Source organism: Solanum lycopersicum, chromosome 8 (assembly GCF_036512215.1).
Source record: "Solanum lycopersicum chromosome 8, SLM_r2.1".
Taxonomy (NCBI): Eukaryota; Viridiplantae; Streptophyta; class Magnoliopsida; order Solanales; family Solanaceae; genus Solanum; species Solanum lycopersicum.
In genome coordinates, this window is record NC_090807.1 from 67,121,881 (window position 1) to 67,141,478 (window position 19,598).

Consider the following 19,598-nt stretch of genomic DNA (forward strand, 5'->3'; position numbering starts at 1 on the left):
CTCACAACATGAGCAAATCAGAATAATTTTTTACATCATGTAGAAAACTGCGAAATGTAATAATTTGAATGCAGTATTTTTAGGCACAAAATATTTAGTACAGCATGTAGCAAGAGTCAATATGCCACAAAATATGGCAGAAATAAGCAATGATAAAGTGAACCAAACAAAACAAATGGAACATCAACAGACCCAGAATTCTATTCAAATAAACGTTTCTGTAAAAATACTGGCCAAATGAGTAAATTTTGATTCCTATAATGTGAAGTGCACCTACTGCTACTTCTGGACCACTCTTTATTGTTAATATATCTCTCCAATAAAATACATATCACTGCTCAGGATCTCTCCTTTTCCAAGTCAACAAGATAACACTTACCAATAAATAACTTTACTCGCTTCTCCGAGTAAATTAACATCTAAGTACAGAAAATAACCTGAGTTTACTCGAACAATTCAATCAGATATCCTCATTTCCACACCAAGAATGTCTTTTACAACCTCATATGAAACAAATGCAATTGCTATAGACGGGACCACCTGAAAATAGAAGAAAAGTGTCATGTTAACTCGAACCGAATCACTCTCATGACAATGTCTAGGCACGGAGAGTAAGGGAAGGGAATCATTTTCGAAAAACATGTGATGGGTTACACTAACCTTGACTGAATTTGGGACCAAACCCTTATATAAAGCTCCAACTCCCTCATGACGAACTGTTTTCCTGAATGCATCTACCATACCACTATACTCTACAGGTGCGTTGGTCTTCCCATCACCAATAACAACTGAAGCAGCATTTTTCCAGCCACCCATCTGCATTCTTCGACGAATGACATCAAGAGGGTAAGCAACTGTTTGTCCAATGGTTCCAGCAACAGCACCGCAACCAAGCTTGGTCATAACACTCAATTCAGTGTCTTGAGCTAGTCCAAATGGTCGAGTTTTGACCAACCAATCTTTTAAAGATTCATATACAGCAAAGTTCAAACCTACATAAGGAATCTGCATTTTGAACTTGCATCAGCAATGGTGTCATTTAATTAAACCTACAAACAACATGTGCTTAAATACATTGGCCATATCATTTTCCTTTGGATAAATAGATGGGAATATCTTTCACTTAATTGCTTTTTCTCTTTCTACCTTTCTTGATAAACCATTCCACTCTTGCTAACATCTTAACACAATCTTCTGAGAAAATTGGGCAAATAGTATAGAAGCTTAAGCTGCTTGATGTTTGGATGTGAAGATCAAGTAAATCATGCTGACAGTTAACCGTGAGGAAAAACGGTGGAATATGCGCATAGAGTCAGACAGTTCTTTATATAAAAAACTTGATGAGAGTTTGAAAACAACGGAATGTCCAATTTTAAGCACTATTCAACAAGAGGGCTCAATCCTAAGGACTTCTAGCTAGCATCTAAAAGACAATCTCTTATTGAGTTGCTAAATGGATACCTATAGGCTATAGGCAATCACAATGTAGCTTAATGAACAATCAATCTCTCCTAACGCTCGGAATATTCAATATTAGTCCTTTTGAATAAACTGGAATATGCGCATAGAGTCAGACAGTTCTTTATATAAAAAACTTGATGAGAGTTTGAAAACAACGGAATGTCCAATTTTAAGCACTATTCAACAAGAGGGCTCAATCCTAAGGACTTCTAGCTAGCATCTAAAAGACAATCTCTTATTGAGTTGCTAAATGGATACCTATAGGCTATAGGCAATCACAATGTAGCTTAATGAACAATCAATCTCTCCTAACGCTCGGAATATTCAATATTAGTCCTTTTGAATAAACTGGCATATCCTCATCTCTCAACAGAAATTCTTTTGTTAACACTTAATGACACAAAAATGCAACTAAATGACTGATTACACAACCAATATTATTATTACTGAAATATGAGGTCTTATATACCAAAAATCATTGAAAGAACTATAGTGTACCATGTCCATAGAAAGGGGGTATCCTGTTTAGTTTAGTGAATGACGGGGAAAGACTATTCTCATGACTTAAATTTTGGAGGAATAATCCATGCGTAATCAGATAATGCGAAGCACTCAAAGTGAGATGGACACACAAGTAACAAAATGATCAAAAGGAGTGTAATTTTAGGTTGAGACAGAAGCCATGTGCTTCTAAATTTGAAACTATAGCAAGTCAAATCAAAATCATCACTTACAACACCTATTACAGAAGGGAGCCATCCTTTGTACAGGGCACGCGGGCCTTCTTCAACAAAAACTGTTCTAAGAGCATGAAATATCCCTCTGTACTGACTAGGAGATTTATCTGTCTGCAAAGAGAAGCAGAAACATTACAAATTAACAAAAACCTGGAAAAACTTTCCATACACAATCTGTGTGGGGTAAATTGCTTATTCCACAGATGCAATACCTGGACAGTAATTCGGCCTCGTACCAAGTCCATTGGGTAAGTTGCTGACATCGCAATGATGCCAGCACATGCTCCAGCACCAAGGCGTAGAAGAGGAGTAAGTTCAGCATCCTCTGCAGCAGATAAGAGAAATACAGTTAATATGGCAAAACAAGTATATGAACAAGCTTAGACTCATAAATTGCTATAACTAGGTAGAGCTATAAGTATATTTCACAACAAAGATTTTGCAGCATAATATACGAACGACAAATTAGCTTAAGTCTTGATAGAAGATGTGGGCAGAGAAAGAGATAGGATGAAGAAAAATTTGGCTAGTTAGTTGATTGTACCATTTCCAGTTTGCTGCCGGTAAAACCATAAGATTCCCCTGCAACATTTTTAAATGATAAACAGAGAAGATATTAGAGTTCATAAGCCATTCAAAAAAAAAAAGCTACATTAGATATAAGAGAATTTTTATGTTATTTTCGATGATTAGTAATCTGAAAAACTCATATTCTCTCAGTCAGGGTATCACATTAAACTCTTGTGCGAACTATAATATTTGGAATTTCATATCCCTTGCACAATCAATTTCATTCTCAAATATGACAACTGTCAAATAATCAAACTGCTTCCCCGCCTATAAATGCTTTCTCATAATCTTCCCCAACATCAAAGAAAGAAGAAATTTCTTTTTCCTGAGAATTGGTAATTGTATTAACAACAATGAAGGAAAACTCCCCCACCACAATCCTCCAAATAATTTTTTAAAAAGAATTAGATCTCAAAACGGATTAAAAAGAAAAGGGATATCAGCATCCAAATCAACTTATCCTCCTGCATTTGAAGTTTGATAGAGGAACTAACAACTAGTCAATCAAATTCATTTTTTCTGCTTCTGGAATCAGACTAGCAAATAACAAAACTAAAGTAGTATGTTTAAGTCCCCTCATCATAAATTTACAAAGGAATTAATATGAAAACTTTACAGGCTTGCAATGATGGAGAATTTGACCTTTGTATCAAGTGCACTGATCATTTAATACAGGATTAGCCAAAACATTTCTGGAATTTTATTTTTTTGGATAAGGTAAATGTTCCAAAACAATTCCTAAACAAAAAATATATTTTCTTTGTGAGTGGTAACTTGCATCTTTCAGCATTATTACTGACCTCTTTTCAACCACAAAATTTGAATGAACAACTTCTAACTGATCTATTCATCTCACCAAGTCACTGAAAGCACTCTTCAATTAGTCAGACCTCTGTGCAGAACCCATTACTCATCCTAGTTATTTGACCTTGCATTCTTTCAAGGCTCAATTTCAATTTCCCAAATAAATCCCCAAGTTGATAATAATACATGTTAAGAACAAATTCAGAGACCAAAGAAAAATATGTCCTGCTAATCCAAATATTGATGTGGTAGAGTATCTCAGAATTCAACAAGTTAAAGTAATGTTCTTTAAAATAATAATTTCTACAAATCAACAAACTAAAATGGAGATGTACAATGGCAATTCAAAAGAGATTTTTATTTGAGTGAGATGTGTAAGGAGTTGCATTTAACATTCTTAGAGAAAGAAGTGGCATGGCTTACTTGGATGCTTCCTCATAGCTGAAGAACTTGACGGCAGAGTTTGGAACAATGCGGGCACAATTAGTACCATTTCCTTTGAACATGCCCCGGAGACCCTCAGTTCTCCATATATATTTCAACCCCTGAACTGTTCCATTGTATTTTATACTGTGAGAATTCTGAACCTGCACTTCAGCGAACAAAGGACAATGTAACATCCTTGTAACATATGGTGTGTGTTTAGAACTATTTACATGTTAATGCATCTATATAAATTCTACTTTATATGATTACACTCACTCATGTAAATTAGTAAGTACACAAATAAGTTTATTGTGCGGACTCCTTAATACAAAATTATAGTTAACTGAAAATTCATGTTTGATATCTAATGACATCACTTGTCAAATAGCTATATAATAATTAAATTGATATTCACCACTCTTAGCCAAGTTGGTTCATGCAACTAAAATCTAATTGGAACATTTTCTTCTGAATACTCAATTGGGTTCTCAATCAGTATCTTACGATGCTAAAAGATGCATAATTTGGGTATACATCTCGATATAGGTCACTCATATACTTTGCAGGCACAATTTTACATGTAGATCTCCACTCACTTCATTTATGAGAAAATCTGCAATAATATACAGAAGAAACATCACATGTAAGAAAGCTTCAAAGAATCACTTGGAATATTTACCTGGAGCAGAATTTTAAGCCTTTCCAATGGAGCAACTGCAGTGCGTGACCTGTAACACAAGAATAAAATTTAATTTGTAATATTATGAAAACAGGCGAGAAGGGCAAGAAATGCATTTAACCTGTTGTGATATGTCATTATCCTCAAAATCAAGAAATAATTCATAAGCAATGAAACTACGCCAAGTGACAGATCCTTTAACAAAATGATAGTGTGAAAGGAACACCTCTGGGAGTTACTTTTAAGTAGATTTGGGATGTTAATGAGGTAGTCAGAAATGCAACAAGTAAATCCCACTTTCCTTCTACTTTTCTCCTTTCTGGCAACAAAAAGAGGAGAAAACTAAAAAGAAACATATCACATCGTTGTCTGTGGAAGCATAAAAGCACATGAAGAAATGCAAAACCATGTACCCCACAGCCCTCCAGTCATTTCATTTTCTTCCCAAAATTCAATATCTGAATGAAACTCCAGTAGGGTCTAGAACGAACGCAGTTCTCTTCCTGTTTCTTATGATGACAGTTTTTTTTTTCTCTTTCCTTTTCTCATGTCCCCTTTCCTCCATCTATGCAGGAGGATCCTTCAATAAAATCTACTAGATAATGGAACAAAGGACATCTCATTAGTTGATTCTTTTGTAACATGCCAGGCAGTCGACAATGGTTATCTACGTAGGTATAAACATGTGGTCCTAACTATTAGTGCATGCCTGCTTATGACACACTGGCACCAGACAGGCACCCTATCTAACCATCACTAATGCTCTCTAGATATGTCATGTACTTGAAACACACACATACTAGATATCAAAACAGCATGTTTACTACAAAGTGTTGCTAGAGGAAGCCTCTATTATGTACTATGCATGTGCAATAACCTCTAGTTACCCTTTGCATAATTAGCATTTACTTGCTTCTATATAACACAACTAAGATGCTCGCATCTTAGCTAAAAGAAAAAACTTGGTTTTACTTTAAAATATTTTTTAAGATTGTTTGTTAATGCTTTTGATGTTTCATATACTTATCCAGCTATCTGGATAAGCCATATTAATTGTTTTCAAACGCCTCTTGTTTCCCTTGCTTCTCCTTCTATTTTTTTCCAAGTATGTTCTCTTGGTTGTATTCCAGAAAACAAGAACCCTTGAGTCATCCACGTTTCACCTCTTTCTACTTTTATGCCAGAGGCCAACCTTTACGAGAAAAAGTGCTCTCATAATTACGTTATGTCACCTACACAAAATGCATCTTTTGTTTATGTATCTACACAATTATCTCTTTATATCACCCTAGACCACTATACTATGAAATTTTAGCATATTCAAAATTCTTTGTTACTCCAAAACCATATTAATTTCACAAAAAATCCAAAGAAAACTCTTGTTATCTCATCATGTTTAAAAATCTCAATATCATCATTTACAAATATGCGCCAACAGCAAATGAGATTCTCATTACTGTCTATCACCTTGCAACCATATCAGACAAAAAAGGAAGAAATTAGTTTTTATTGATTGGTCAAGTCAAGCATATGTAAACAGCAAATGTAAATTTGTGCTACTAATGCCGTGAACAGCCAATCATCATATGTAAAAATTGGATAGGTTCGTTCTATAGTCATCAGGGCCTCCTAAAACGATCTACTGAATTCATCAAGTTGTTCCCAAGGATCAAAATAGCTACTCGATTGGCCAAGGTCCTTCTAACACATCATACACTAAACAGGTGCTGTCGATCTCTCTTATGAATCGTATCAGAACAATAAAAAAGGAAAAAAGAAAGAAATAACTGATAATAAACGAGTATAAACTAGAAATCGCAAACCTAGATCACTTTATTATTTGGAACTATTTGTAATAACTTAATTCAATCTAGGTAGCATCAATATGAAATTTTCACTAATGTCAACTGTCTTCCTAAATAAATCAGAGATAAATACCACAGACGAAAAAACAAGTACACACAGGAATCAGCGAATGCAAATTATTATTATGTTTTTAGTTCTTCTATACTAAATTAAGATCAAGCCTAAGTAATCAATACTGTTTAACAGCTAAAAACTGTTAACCAAACGAGTATAAACTAGAAACAGCAAATGATTTTTTTTCCTTTTGAACTATTCGTAACATATTCAAAATCTAGTATAACTTCAAATAAAATTTTCGTTTCTGTTAATCGAATTCATTCATACCTTAACAGAGAAAAAGAAAAGGACTAATAATAAAGGAATATGCAGTAGAAAATAGCACAAGGAAAAAGCGAAGGATAGAGAACTCACACTCCACCGGCGATTCCACCAGCAGCGAGAGACTTGCATACACTGAAAATAGCAGCATGACTCGGAGCTTTAACACCTTCGCTCGCCATTTTAGCTTCTTCAGCCAGATTGACGATTGTAGTAACAGCACTTTCGCTTCTCTTACCTACCACATCCTCCGACGCCATCCTATAACTCGCCGGAACCCTAGAGAAACGCTAGTCTCAGTACTCGTCAGTGTGCGCCGGCGATCGAGAGAGAAGAGGAGGGAAGGGAAGCAGTGGATTTTATTGGTGCTTTCCTTGAGAAATGGGCAAATACAAAAAAAAAAAAATAATGGAATTTGTATTATTATGTGGTGAATTATATAATGGATAAAGATTCACTTAATATATACTTATTTATAATTATTAGTATAATTATGAGATAAATATTAAATTAAATTTATATTTACTATTGATATCATTAATTTCAACATAATCTATTAAAATGAAGAAATTAGTTATCTCATAAGTCTAAGTTGAAATAATAAATTTCATAAGATATTCGTTGTTATATTAAAGGACTAAAAAAAAGTTTAATCTGTTTTTCTATTTATTAAAAAATATTTTATCTTAATTTATAAAATGAAAAATGTTTATGACCTATATTTTTGTGTAATTTTGATCAAATGAAAAATATTAAGAATGTTATATATCATTTATTACTTTGGACAACTATTGTTGAATTGAAAAAGTATAATTTGATCTAAATATTTTTTTTCAGGTTTATTTGTATATTTGTTAAAAAAATTTAATTAATTTATAAAGTTGAATTCATTAAACTAATTTATTATTTAAAATTTAAATTTACATGATTGAAAAATACCATAAATTATAATTGATTTTTTAAAGTAAAATGTAACAAGTAAAACTGAACGAAGAAAGAAAAATTGAATAGTTTTTTCTTTTGTTAAACTTTAGATTTAATATTGTCCAAAATATTACCAAATAGTTTTTTTCTTATTAGCCAAATTTAAAAATAATTTTAAATTATAAAAAAAAATTATCGTTCTTCTCTCAAGAATTTAAGCACGTGAAATTCATCTAATTCATTTTTAAAAGTTAGTTAATTAAAGAAAATTTGAAGATAGATTTACTAATTACAAACTAAGTAATTTTGATTAATATTTAATTAAACAAATTTAGGTGTTTTCCGTTAAATGATAACAACTTGTATTTTCCAATTTCATTTTGATCAAAAGTTTGATACATCCCCTTTAATTTAAATTAATATTTTTTATGCACAAATAATTAATACTCAAACTCTTTTCACGTCATATAAACTAATAATACATTAATTTGCACGATATATAAATTAATAATGCATTGTTTTTTAAGTAAGTTTAGTTGTGAACTGTAATATTCTCAAGAATCTATTACTTTATATTAATGTAGATATTCATTTATTTTTAAATAGTAACTCAAATATTATTTTATTCTTTAATTTTTAATGCTAAATGTGGCCAATAAATTATGTTAGTTTTCGATATACATAATGATGACACGTGGAAGTTAGGGTGGGCCGGGTCAGTTGAAAACGGGCTTCAGGTCCAGTTTGGTATAGAAAGTCGTTTTCAGTATTAATTTGGTTACTAATTTTTCCTTTTTACTTTATTATATCACAAATTTGTTCGATCACATAAATTATTTTTGTGATGTTCAAATTAAATAATGATTTGGTTTATTTTTGTGATGCTCAAATTAAAAAATGATTTGGTTATTTTTAGTTTTATCGTTAAGGGTGATATAATAGATTTAAAATAACTAATTATAAGATCAATTTTATGATGAAATTATTTCATATTTGATTATAATAAATTAGCAAGATACTTAAATTTATTTTTACGTTGCATTGAAAGAAAGATAACAATCAATGGGACAACTAATTTTAGAATAAATTATTTCCTCGTCATGTGTGCCTTTGAAGTACCTTAAGTCATTTATAAGTGAATTATTATATTCTTGAGTATTTTAATAGAAATTTATAAATCGTTTCTGATTTTGTTTCTCTTGATTAATATGTCCACATGAGCATCTAAATATTCGTATTTTTTGCTAATTCTTCTTCTAATGTGAGAGTTTTTAATAAATCGTGCTTAAACCTAACCTCTTTTTTTTTTTAATTGTTATTTCCTATTTTATTTTATTGGACTGCGTTGTAGCTTATGTATAGAATTTGTATTAAATTGGCCTTGGGAATGTCGATAGTCAACTGGTTACACTTTAATTGAATTATAATAGATGTAATAAATTAGTTGCCTAACAACTTGTTATTATATTGCCTAACGATTTGTTTCAGACTTCATTACGTATTATTTTATAAATATGTGATTTTTTTAATATATTTATTAATTTTTATTTTTATTGTTGCAACGAATAATAAAAGAGTTTGATCCTATATTAGAGAAAAAAACGAACGAATCTTATAGAATTTCAAGAAATTCTTCGATTTCTTCTTGAAACTAATGAATAATCATTTGTTTCTTACATTATGTGAATAGTCATGACATAAAGAAATATTCAAAAAGACACGTTGAAAATTTGCATGGTTCTATCTCTTTTCGTTTTGCTTGAAGAAAGAGATCATATTTTATTGTATTATATTATAAGTATTATTTTAAATATAATATTTGAGTTGATTATGTTATTTTTCTTATGACACAATGTCATTAATCTTTATAAATAATTTGAATAATAAACCTCTAAGATTATACAATAACAAAATAGATATTAAATAATTTTAAGAGAGAGGGAAAGAAAAAGAGATAGCAACACAACCGCACCAAATTAGACATGAAACTTTCAATGTTATATAGTAATGAATTTAATACTGTAATATAATAAAATTTAAATAACGATCAAAATAAATCTAAGTTAAATAAAAAATTTAAAAGTATCCATCGACATGTGTGTTGATCACGTTAAATGTTGAAATAACTTGAAAATGATGGTCCTCAATGTTGTTAATTCTTTTAGGTTCACTAACTTATTAATTTAGCAACTTCGTATCTTTTTCTTTTCTTGTGTTATTTATAGTATAGTACAAAAATAACCTCTATAATTTTTGTCCTAAAATTAGTGAAAAAAATGACATTGAATCTACTTTTCCTAATTTTATTAATTCATCTAGATGGATAAAACCATTGCTTTCATGGATTTGTGGGACGTTTTACTTTATTCTTAATCTTATCGTACTGCTTATATTTTATTTTATTGAAAGGAACGTGTTATGTTAATTGAAACTTATAAAATATAGTAAATATTATTAAGATATATTCAGTATATGAATTGCAAATCAGAAGATACTCAATTTGATTTAAAAAATACGACACACTTCTTTTTGTGATAATAAATTTTAAAGTCTCGAAATATCATTTATATCAAATTTACGAGGAATAAATGGTGTTATCCATGATAATTTTGAGTATTAAAATTTAATAATAAGTAATATTTGTGTATTAGTTGATACAAGCATAATCAAGTAAAGATTAAGATATTCTATAAAGAAGACTTATACATATCAATATCAATGGTAATTTTCCCTCATTTTATACAAAATATTTTTTTCTAGAAAAATATTCCTAATTATATAAAATAATTGTATTCTTGACAAGTAGTTTTATCACCCAAAGCATTTTGAAAAAGTTACCGAAATGGGATATATATGTAATTTTAAACGTTTGATCTGTTTAACAGTATTTTTAAATTACAATTTTTATTGTCCGTTAAACATAAGTTCAAAGTGTGTATATGATAGTTTTTTAGACATTTCTAAAACACATGTCTAGAAGTTCAAGACTACCAAAGCCCTTGCGGCAAATTTTAACCCACAAACTACACAACATGAAGCCCAAATAGATAAATTTATGGGCAACTTTCACATATAGCAAATAAAAAATTTATATTTATATGCTATAGTAAAGTTTGCATAATTGCGCTCCATAGCAAATATAGAAAATGTATAATTTGCTATACATATACAGTTGAAGTAAATTGTATAAAACGAAGTGTATAAAACAAGAAAGAGAAAGACACTTGAGCAGAGAACTGTATAAAAACGAAGTGTATAAAACGAATTGTATTATTATAAGTGTATAGAACGATTATATACAATTTGAATTTGTATAAATGAGAAAGAGAGAAAGACAAAAGAGACTTGACAAGGAATATACAATTGAATCGAATTGTATAAAACGAGAAAGAGAGAAATTAGATACAATTTGAAAATTGTATAAAACAAAAAAGAGAGAAAGGCAAAAGAAACTGGGAAGCGGAGTATTTCATTGTATAATTATAAGTGTATAGGACAAAAATATATGTACTTGCATGTGTATATACAATTTTCTCACGCTTTATACAAACAAAAGCGCAATTTATATATTTCGCTTCTGTTTGTATAAGTGAAAAGGCGAGGGTGGCGAGCGAGATCTGGAAGAGGGGAGAGAGGGGAACAAAAATATATGTATTTATACAATTTTCTCTGCTTTATACAATAAGAAATAATTTTTATATACTTGTGTTTGTATAAAAAGTGAGGAAGCGAGCGAGAGATTGGAGGAGAGTGGCGAGCGAGATATTTAGGAGAGAAGGCGCCTGACAATTTTTTGCAAATGTTTGTTATGGAGCACAATTAAATCAAACCCTAGCCACTCCATTTGTTTTAGGTTATTAGTTTGCTATTATATACAATTTTCCCTAAATTTATGTTGCAAATTGCAATGGAATTAGTCATCCAACAAATAATTTACTAACTTGTTCCAAATACATCCATTTTGTATAAATTATTAATTTATTATAATCATAAATTTATAAATTTCAAATTATAATTTTATTTATACTACGTACCACGATATATTCCTTTTTTATTTATTTATTTATTTTATCTCATTGATACAATCGTGTCATTTCCATCAAATTCAACGATAAGAAATGTAAAAAGAAAATTTGTAACATAATTTCCAATCATATTTAAGGTTAAGTAATTTATAAGAAAAGTTGAGCAATGATTATTTAGTGTTATCAAAGATTGGAACAATAAAGTAGATACAAAATAAAATTGCCTCCATCATGCCATATGTAAGAACAAAGTCTCTTCATCATCAAGTAGGGGCAAAAATTGCAACAAATGAGATTTCAAAATAATTATATATTTTAAACGTCTCATCTCATTGAGGTCAACTCTAAATTAGTGATGTTTTCAGCTATCAAACTTTAATAAATCTCTTATTGAAACATTTATATATAAATATTTTACTATAAGTTCACACCAAATTTCACATGCTTCAGATTATTTAGATCAGATATCAGTTGAGTTAGTGATAGTTTTAATTATCGAACTTTCGTATATCTCTAATTGAAAACATTCATATATATATAAATGTTCACTATTGGTGATTCACACATTATTCCATATACTTAATATTACTCGAGTCAGAACCTAATTTAGTGATCCATGCTATCAACTATCAAACTTTTGCAGATTTCATAATAAATTAAAACATTAATACAAGTGTTTAACTAATGACAATATTCTGATTTGCTCATCCATTAACTATACAACTACAACCAGTGCTAATACTTAATTGAGAAAAAATAAATGTCATGTTAACAACTCCACCTGCAAAACACATATATTAATGTTTAATTTTATAAGTTTAGATACAAATGCTTACATGATTACACGTTTTCATACATCACTAACTAATTATTTTATACACATGAAACAAGAAAAATAATTTACGTTTTGTATACGTATGGAGAAATTTTTACACGATTATTCAATTAGATTAATTTTACTTATAAAGGTAAATCTTTATATAAGTCCAGTATAATTAGAGGTAGATGAAGGTACTGCTTTTTACACTTGCAATTAAGAAAATAACAACATAGATATTTAGGAGTCATTTAAAGATAACCAATTTTTATAATGATTAAAGTAATAATAAAAAATATGCTATAATGATCAGAATTTAAGTTTTATGAGTTCAATATTTTTGTTGCAATTTTGAGAATCAAATAATTTTAGTTTGATAAGGAATTTAAACGTGAAATATAAATTTTTTGTGAAATAAAAATACTATAAATCATAATAATTAATAATTCAAAATATTTAAAAAATATATTAAAAATTTACAATTAAAACATAAATTACATGAATTTTGAAATTCGAAATATATCACCTGAGTCATCCACTAGATATTCAAATTATTGGGAAATAAGTATCATGTTTTTCAACAACACCACAACAAACTAAGTCAAACTTAAACTTTATTCTCAATATATAGTCCTTTTATCTCACGTATTAAACGAGCTTTTATAACCTGTCTAACTATCAAGTATCAAGGATATCAAGAGTTTAAATAACAAAAAATGAACCAAAAAGGAGAAAATATTGACAAAGCTTCTTCTTCAACTTCTTCTATTAAATGGGATTGTGGGAGTCCATTATATGATTCATATGAGTTAGTTTCACTTGTCCATATGATCGAACGGAACACGATGATTTTGCCGGTGACGGAGGCCGGATATTCATCACCGGAGCCGGAGATAGACGTAGTGAAGATGAGAAGATGTTATAGTTCAAAGGAAGGGGAAAATATTAATAGTGATGGAAATAAGGTGAGAAAACTTAAAAGGGGATTTTATATCTTTTGTTATAGTATTATTGGTGATTTAATTAATAAAAATGACAAGGTGTAATAATTATTTAATTTTTTTTTTTTTTTTTGGTTTCATATGATTCATGATAATATAAGTTGTTATTATACCAATTATTATTGCTTAAGAACTTATTGGCAACTTCTTTTAGTAAGCATACTTGACTTCTTTTTTTATACAAAATTATATTACTTTACTTTGATAAAATGAAAATTCTAGATTAGAATCTATATTAACTAACTGTGATTTTTTTACTAGTAATTAAGAATCTAATACCCCAATCCATTTTTTTTTTGAGTATTTATATGTTGTTGCATGAATTGAGGTTTTATATAAATATTTTTGATCAATTTGCTGGCATGCTTGGGTTGGAAGTCGACAGGATCAACGGATCAAGTGTTTTTCTATACAAACATGATTCACGAGGGTGGATATTTAAAGTCTATATTGAAGTCTCAAGGATTCAAACTCAAAATATCTGATTAATTAAAAATAAATAGTTTCATAACTATATAACGTAACCAATATTGAAAACATAGCTACAGGGGAATTAATGGAAGAGGGGGGGGGGGGGGGGAGCTAAGACATAGGGGCATTGGTGCCATTGTGTAGGCCTAGATGGAGAGTATTTCGTGAACACGTAAGAAAAAGTCACTCAGTGAATCGGTGGATCACACACTTGGAGACAGGGACAGGGGCATGTCTGACTCTTTAGAAAGTATACAAGTCAGATGTAAATTATTACTTAATATTTTTTATAAATATTTTTTTCAAATATCTTTAAAAATCAGTATTTTAAAATAAGATTTTTATAAATTCAACATTGAAAAACATCATTATTCAGACAATTATCATATGAATCGATAATATAGTTGTATATAAGTGATAAGTTGATAAATTTTGAATAAATACAAGATCTAGAATCATAGAATCTGATTCAAAAAAATTAATAACTTGATATACCCTACTTTAATATCAAAAGTTATGAAAAATAAAAAAATATTTGTAATTTACTTTGTTCAATAATTTTCGGTTATTAATTCCTATTTTTGACTTTATATTATTCTAAGTGTCAAAGATTTGAAGAAATAGAGTGCAGAAGAGTTAAGAAGGTTAAGTAATTAAATTTTTTCATGAAAAAACTAAACATTATTATTTATTTATAAAAATTTGAGGCCTCCAAAAATTGGGGTCTAAGGCATTGGCCGAAAAAATCATAGACAAGAGCTAGCACTGTTAGAGGTAAAAGCTCTCAAATTTAATCTAAAGTTTAACTTGTCAAAATCTTATTTCAAAATAGAAAGTGCTTCGAAAGGCGCCAGCTACCTTCTTAATAACAATACAGCTAAGTGCTGACACTTAATTAGTAGGGTTGGCACGCCACTCGACTACTCGACTCACTTGGCCCGGCCCCTAGCAATAAGGAGAAAAAAGAGGAAATCAAATTATGTATGATGAGCTTCAGTCGAGTCACAAATATATATATCTTAAACTTCAAACTTCAAACAATATAAATTTATAGTCGAATTTGACAATTATACTTTATAAAATATCTATATATTTTTGCTACTAATATATGCTAGCACTAAATAATATACAACTTTATTTAAAATAATTGGACATAATTTAAATAGTAGAATGAGAAGTGACTATCAGTACCAGGTACAATTACTATGAATATAAACAAATTGGGCTAGCCCAAATTAATTAACCAAATTGGGGCAGCCCACATCAAGTCAATATGTTGTGTTTTGTTGACTTATATTTGAGTTTTCAAAGTCAGACTACTTGAATTTTCGATATTTCAAATATTGAAATACTATCTAATTTGCAAATATTGATGTCAAATCATTATTGGTTCATGATTCAACGTTAATACCTTGTAGCAGAATATATAGAAGAAATCGATTTAGAATTTAAAATTAATGAGTATAAAATTCTATTTCTTTTAAATTATTGAGTTTTTTTTAAAAATAATTTGCACACATTTGATAAATTCATGGTTTAGAGTTTGGAACATAAGCTATTGATTTGATTAAATCCGTAACCAACGGTGGATGCATCATAATAGAATAAGAATTATTTAAGTACAATTTTTTTGACGCTAAATATAAATTTATTTGTAAAAAGTCTATTAAAATATGAAATAATATATATGAACTCTTAACTTAAAAAGTATGACAGATCTAACAATGAAAACTTAATAAATGAAATCAATGATGTTTCAATGTATCCTCTCAAGGTAGGGTTTGTGCGTAAGCAACCTAATTCTTACAATGTGATTAAGATAGATACATCGTTTTCGATGAACTATCGACTCAAGTGAAATATAACAAAATCTATATGAAATGAAAATATAGTAACAAAGAAGTCATGCTAAACATATATTATGCTAATATGAGGAAAAAAAACACCATGCAATAATTAAAGGTGAAGACTATGACGAAAACATTTAATTCCTGAATTCATAAAAATTTAAATCCTGTATTTATTTTTACTCGTGACTCGTATTCTAGCTCCAATAATCACCCTGTATCAACTATAACGTAAATTAAAAGTTTTTTGGAGAAAGTAACAAGACATGTATAGTGGATGAGTGTAAAGTCAGAAGATAGATGATGAGTTTGATCAAGATTCTCTGAGTCAAGTCACATGTAATTCACATCACTATATATATATATATACATTTATATATGAAAGAATCTTTGCAGAAAATAAGTGCCTATATTGAATATTGATCAATGTACATAGTGTGAAACTGCCCTTTATTCAAGTGCACATTGGACAAATATGTGTCTCATAGTAATATTATTATTTTTTATTGGAAAAAGGATAAATATATTTTGGACTATCCTAAATCGTATGCAAATGTCTTTAATCATATTTTGGTGTTTCTGCCATTTGAAAACTAGAGCATATGACTAAATAAGGACATGTGACACAATCTTACTTATCGATCTAATTTTTAATAAATATTGGTCCTGTAGAAGATTATGGCACTAGTATGTCCGTTTGTATAAATGGTATATATGTTCTAGTTTTTGGACGACAGGGCACCATTCACCAATGTGCCAAAAGTACGAAGAATGATATTTGCATACGATTTACGATAGTTTGTAGATATATTTATCTTTTTTCCCTTTGTTATTTAGTGGGAAATAAAAGATTAGAAACTACAAATCAGATCTACGATGATAATATGATCTCACGAATAAAATTCAAAAGGAATAAAGTGTTAGTATATTTTATTCTTTTATCTTGTAACTCGTAAGGTAAAGTATGTCTATTTTATATATTACTTTAGTTTAAAAGAGGGTAAAAAAGTATTTTGTCATTTTTAAAAATAAAGAAAAAAATCATTTACTGTTTATTGCTGTGACTGAGTGATAAATTAATTATTTTCCCATCATTGATTTATTCATCATTTAGATGTATTGAGTTTGACTTTTAAGAATGAAATTGGTTATGGAGCAGTTTATATCAATTTTTTTTTTAATGAAACTCAAATTGATCAAGTTCTAATATTATATTAACTATAAAAACTGTGTTTTTGTTAAAAAAAAAAAAATAAATCTAGAATATTAGTTATCTTAAGGAGAAGAAAATAAAAAAAAAAACATTTACGAGGGAGAATATTATTCTTTAATTATTATGGGTAGCACGTAGGTTGGTATGAATTTTCATATATTTACGTAATTAGTGAGAATTAAAAGTGTTTCTTATTAAACCTAATACGACACAATATTAGTTAAACATGAATATTTTTTACTAAGTCAAATCTTAAAATAATAATTCAAACTTGATGCATTTATTTAATCTAATAGAAGTATAGTTGATTTTTCAATAACTTAAAAGTCATTCTCACTTATAACAACCACAACACTAATAATCGTGGATGACAAATAATAGGAAGGAGGAAGGTTTCAGAAATAATTTTAAGTAACTTAAAAAAATAAAAAGTATTTTCGTTCACTTTTAATTGTCATAATTTTCTTTTTAGAGTTAAAAGATAATATTCTCAACTAATATTTTACGATGTATCTTTGCATCTCGATATGCAAAAAAAAAAAGGAATTTATAGTACTTTTGGTATAGTTTTTGAATATTTAAAGTTTTTGTTTAAAATATCGAATTAATGTAATCTTAAAAACTTTCTAAATGTGCAACAAAAAATTAAAAGTAGACAGAGCCAGTAATTTCATACTACAAATCCTAATAAATTATTTTTCTCTTCTACATAATAATTTTTTAGGATTCCAAATATAATTTGATAAATTTTTGCACAATTTCTATATCATGGTTATTATATTTTTCTTGTTTAAGGGTTGCATTCAAATCAAATATCAATACTATAGTCTATATGATTGGTACAAACGAGACAAATAAAATAGATTTTATTTGTCATCGAGAGATCATGAGATGGTTAATAAATCAGAGTTTAAAATTGATATGTAAATTAAGAACCTTTTGATAGGGAGGGCTTAACTTCTCATATGGTAATCAAAATTATGAAAATATTCGTTGGTATAAATTTTGATATTATTCAATATTTTATTTGGTTGTGTTTTCAGTATTTTGAATAATAATATCGATATAATATTGTATTGAAACTTCAATATAATTTATACCATATTCAACAATCAATAGCAACTTAGAATTAGCAAAATCTAGATAAAACAAGTAAATGACAGAATATATTTTTTTTATATATATCTATCTATCTATCTATCTATATATATATATATATATATGTATGTTATAGCAAAGTTTGTATAGTTGCGCTTCATAACAAACATATATATATATAATTCACTATACATATACAATTGAAACAAATTGAATAAAACGAGAAAGAGAAAGAGGCTTGGTAGAGAATTGTATAAAACGAATTGTATAGTTATAAGAGCATAGGATGATTATATATAATTTGAATTTGTATAAAATGAGAAATAGAGAAAGGCAAAAGAGACTTGGGAACCGAATAGACAATTGAATCGAATTGTATAAAACGAGAAAGAGAGAAGTTATATATAAATTTGAATTTGTATAAAACGAGAAAGAGAGAAAGGCAAAAGAGACTTGAGCAGGGGAGTACTTTTATTGTATAATTATAAGTGTGTAGGACAAATGCATATGTATTTGTATGTGTATATACAATTTTCTCTCGCTTCATACAAACAAAGACACAACTTGTACATTTCAATTTTGTTTGTATAAGGGAGAGAGGCGAGGGTGGCGAGCGAGATTAGGGAGAGTGGCGAGCGAGATCTGAGAGAGGGATACACTTGTGTTTGTATAAAAGTGAGAGGAAGTGAGCGAGAGATGGAGCGAGAGAGGAAAGTGGCAAACGAGAGTTTGAGAGAGAGAGGTGACTGACAAATAATTTGCTAACGGACACAATTAAATCAAAGAGTGATTATAGCAATTAATTTAATTTATTAATTTATAATCGTATACACATTTTCCTTTTTTTTTTTTATACCATGCCTTGTAACAATTTTATTTTTTTTCGTGGACCAACAATCCCTAGTTATCTTATTACTTGGCGTGAATAAAAAACTGTCAAAATTGGTGAATTTCAAAGACTCAATAATTAAAAAAAGGACATTGTACTTCAAAGACAACAATGTTTCCTATATCCTAATATCCACAAAGATTTGTTTCTAGTAAACTTTTGAAACCAAAGTAAAGTAAAGAAAAGAAAATTAAAGGGCAAAAACAAAGATCTTGTCAAATAGTATATGGAGGGGAGTGAAGACCAATTCACATACTTGCCATTCTATAAAAAAAAATTAATAAATATTTTTTCATTCTTATTCTAAATTATTAAATTTTGATTTTGCGTATGAAGTTATCTCAGAAAGCACATCACCTCCCATATAAAAAAAATCCGATCATTTGCACTTTTGAGTTTTGGTCTTGTTTTATGTTGGTCTTTACTATCTAGTTATGATCGTCGTGGTAAAT

At 29.0% G+C, this 19,598-nt stretch overlaps 1 protein-coding gene across 1 annotated transcript; it reads right to left on the bottom strand.

Moving 5' to 3' along the window:
- Positions 1 to 60: 60 nt before the first annotated feature.
- On the bottom strand, positions 61 to 7,309 carry LOC101263234 (mitochondrial adenine nucleotide transporter ADNT1). Its single transcript, XM_004245489.5, has 8 exons — positions 6,955 to 7,309; positions 4,678 to 4,726; positions 3,996 to 4,159; positions 2,743 to 2,780; positions 2,411 to 2,523; positions 2,196 to 2,309; positions 661 to 1,005; positions 61 to 540 (listed from the first exon to the last, which is right to left on the bottom strand). Exons 1-8 carry the CDS (start codon positions 7,119 to 7,121, stop codon positions 457 to 459), a joined length of 1,074 nt encoding a protein of 357 aa, XP_004245537.1. The 5' UTR covers positions 7,122 to 7,309; the 3' UTR covers positions 61 to 456.
- Positions 7,310 to 19,598: the final 12,289 nt, after the last annotated feature.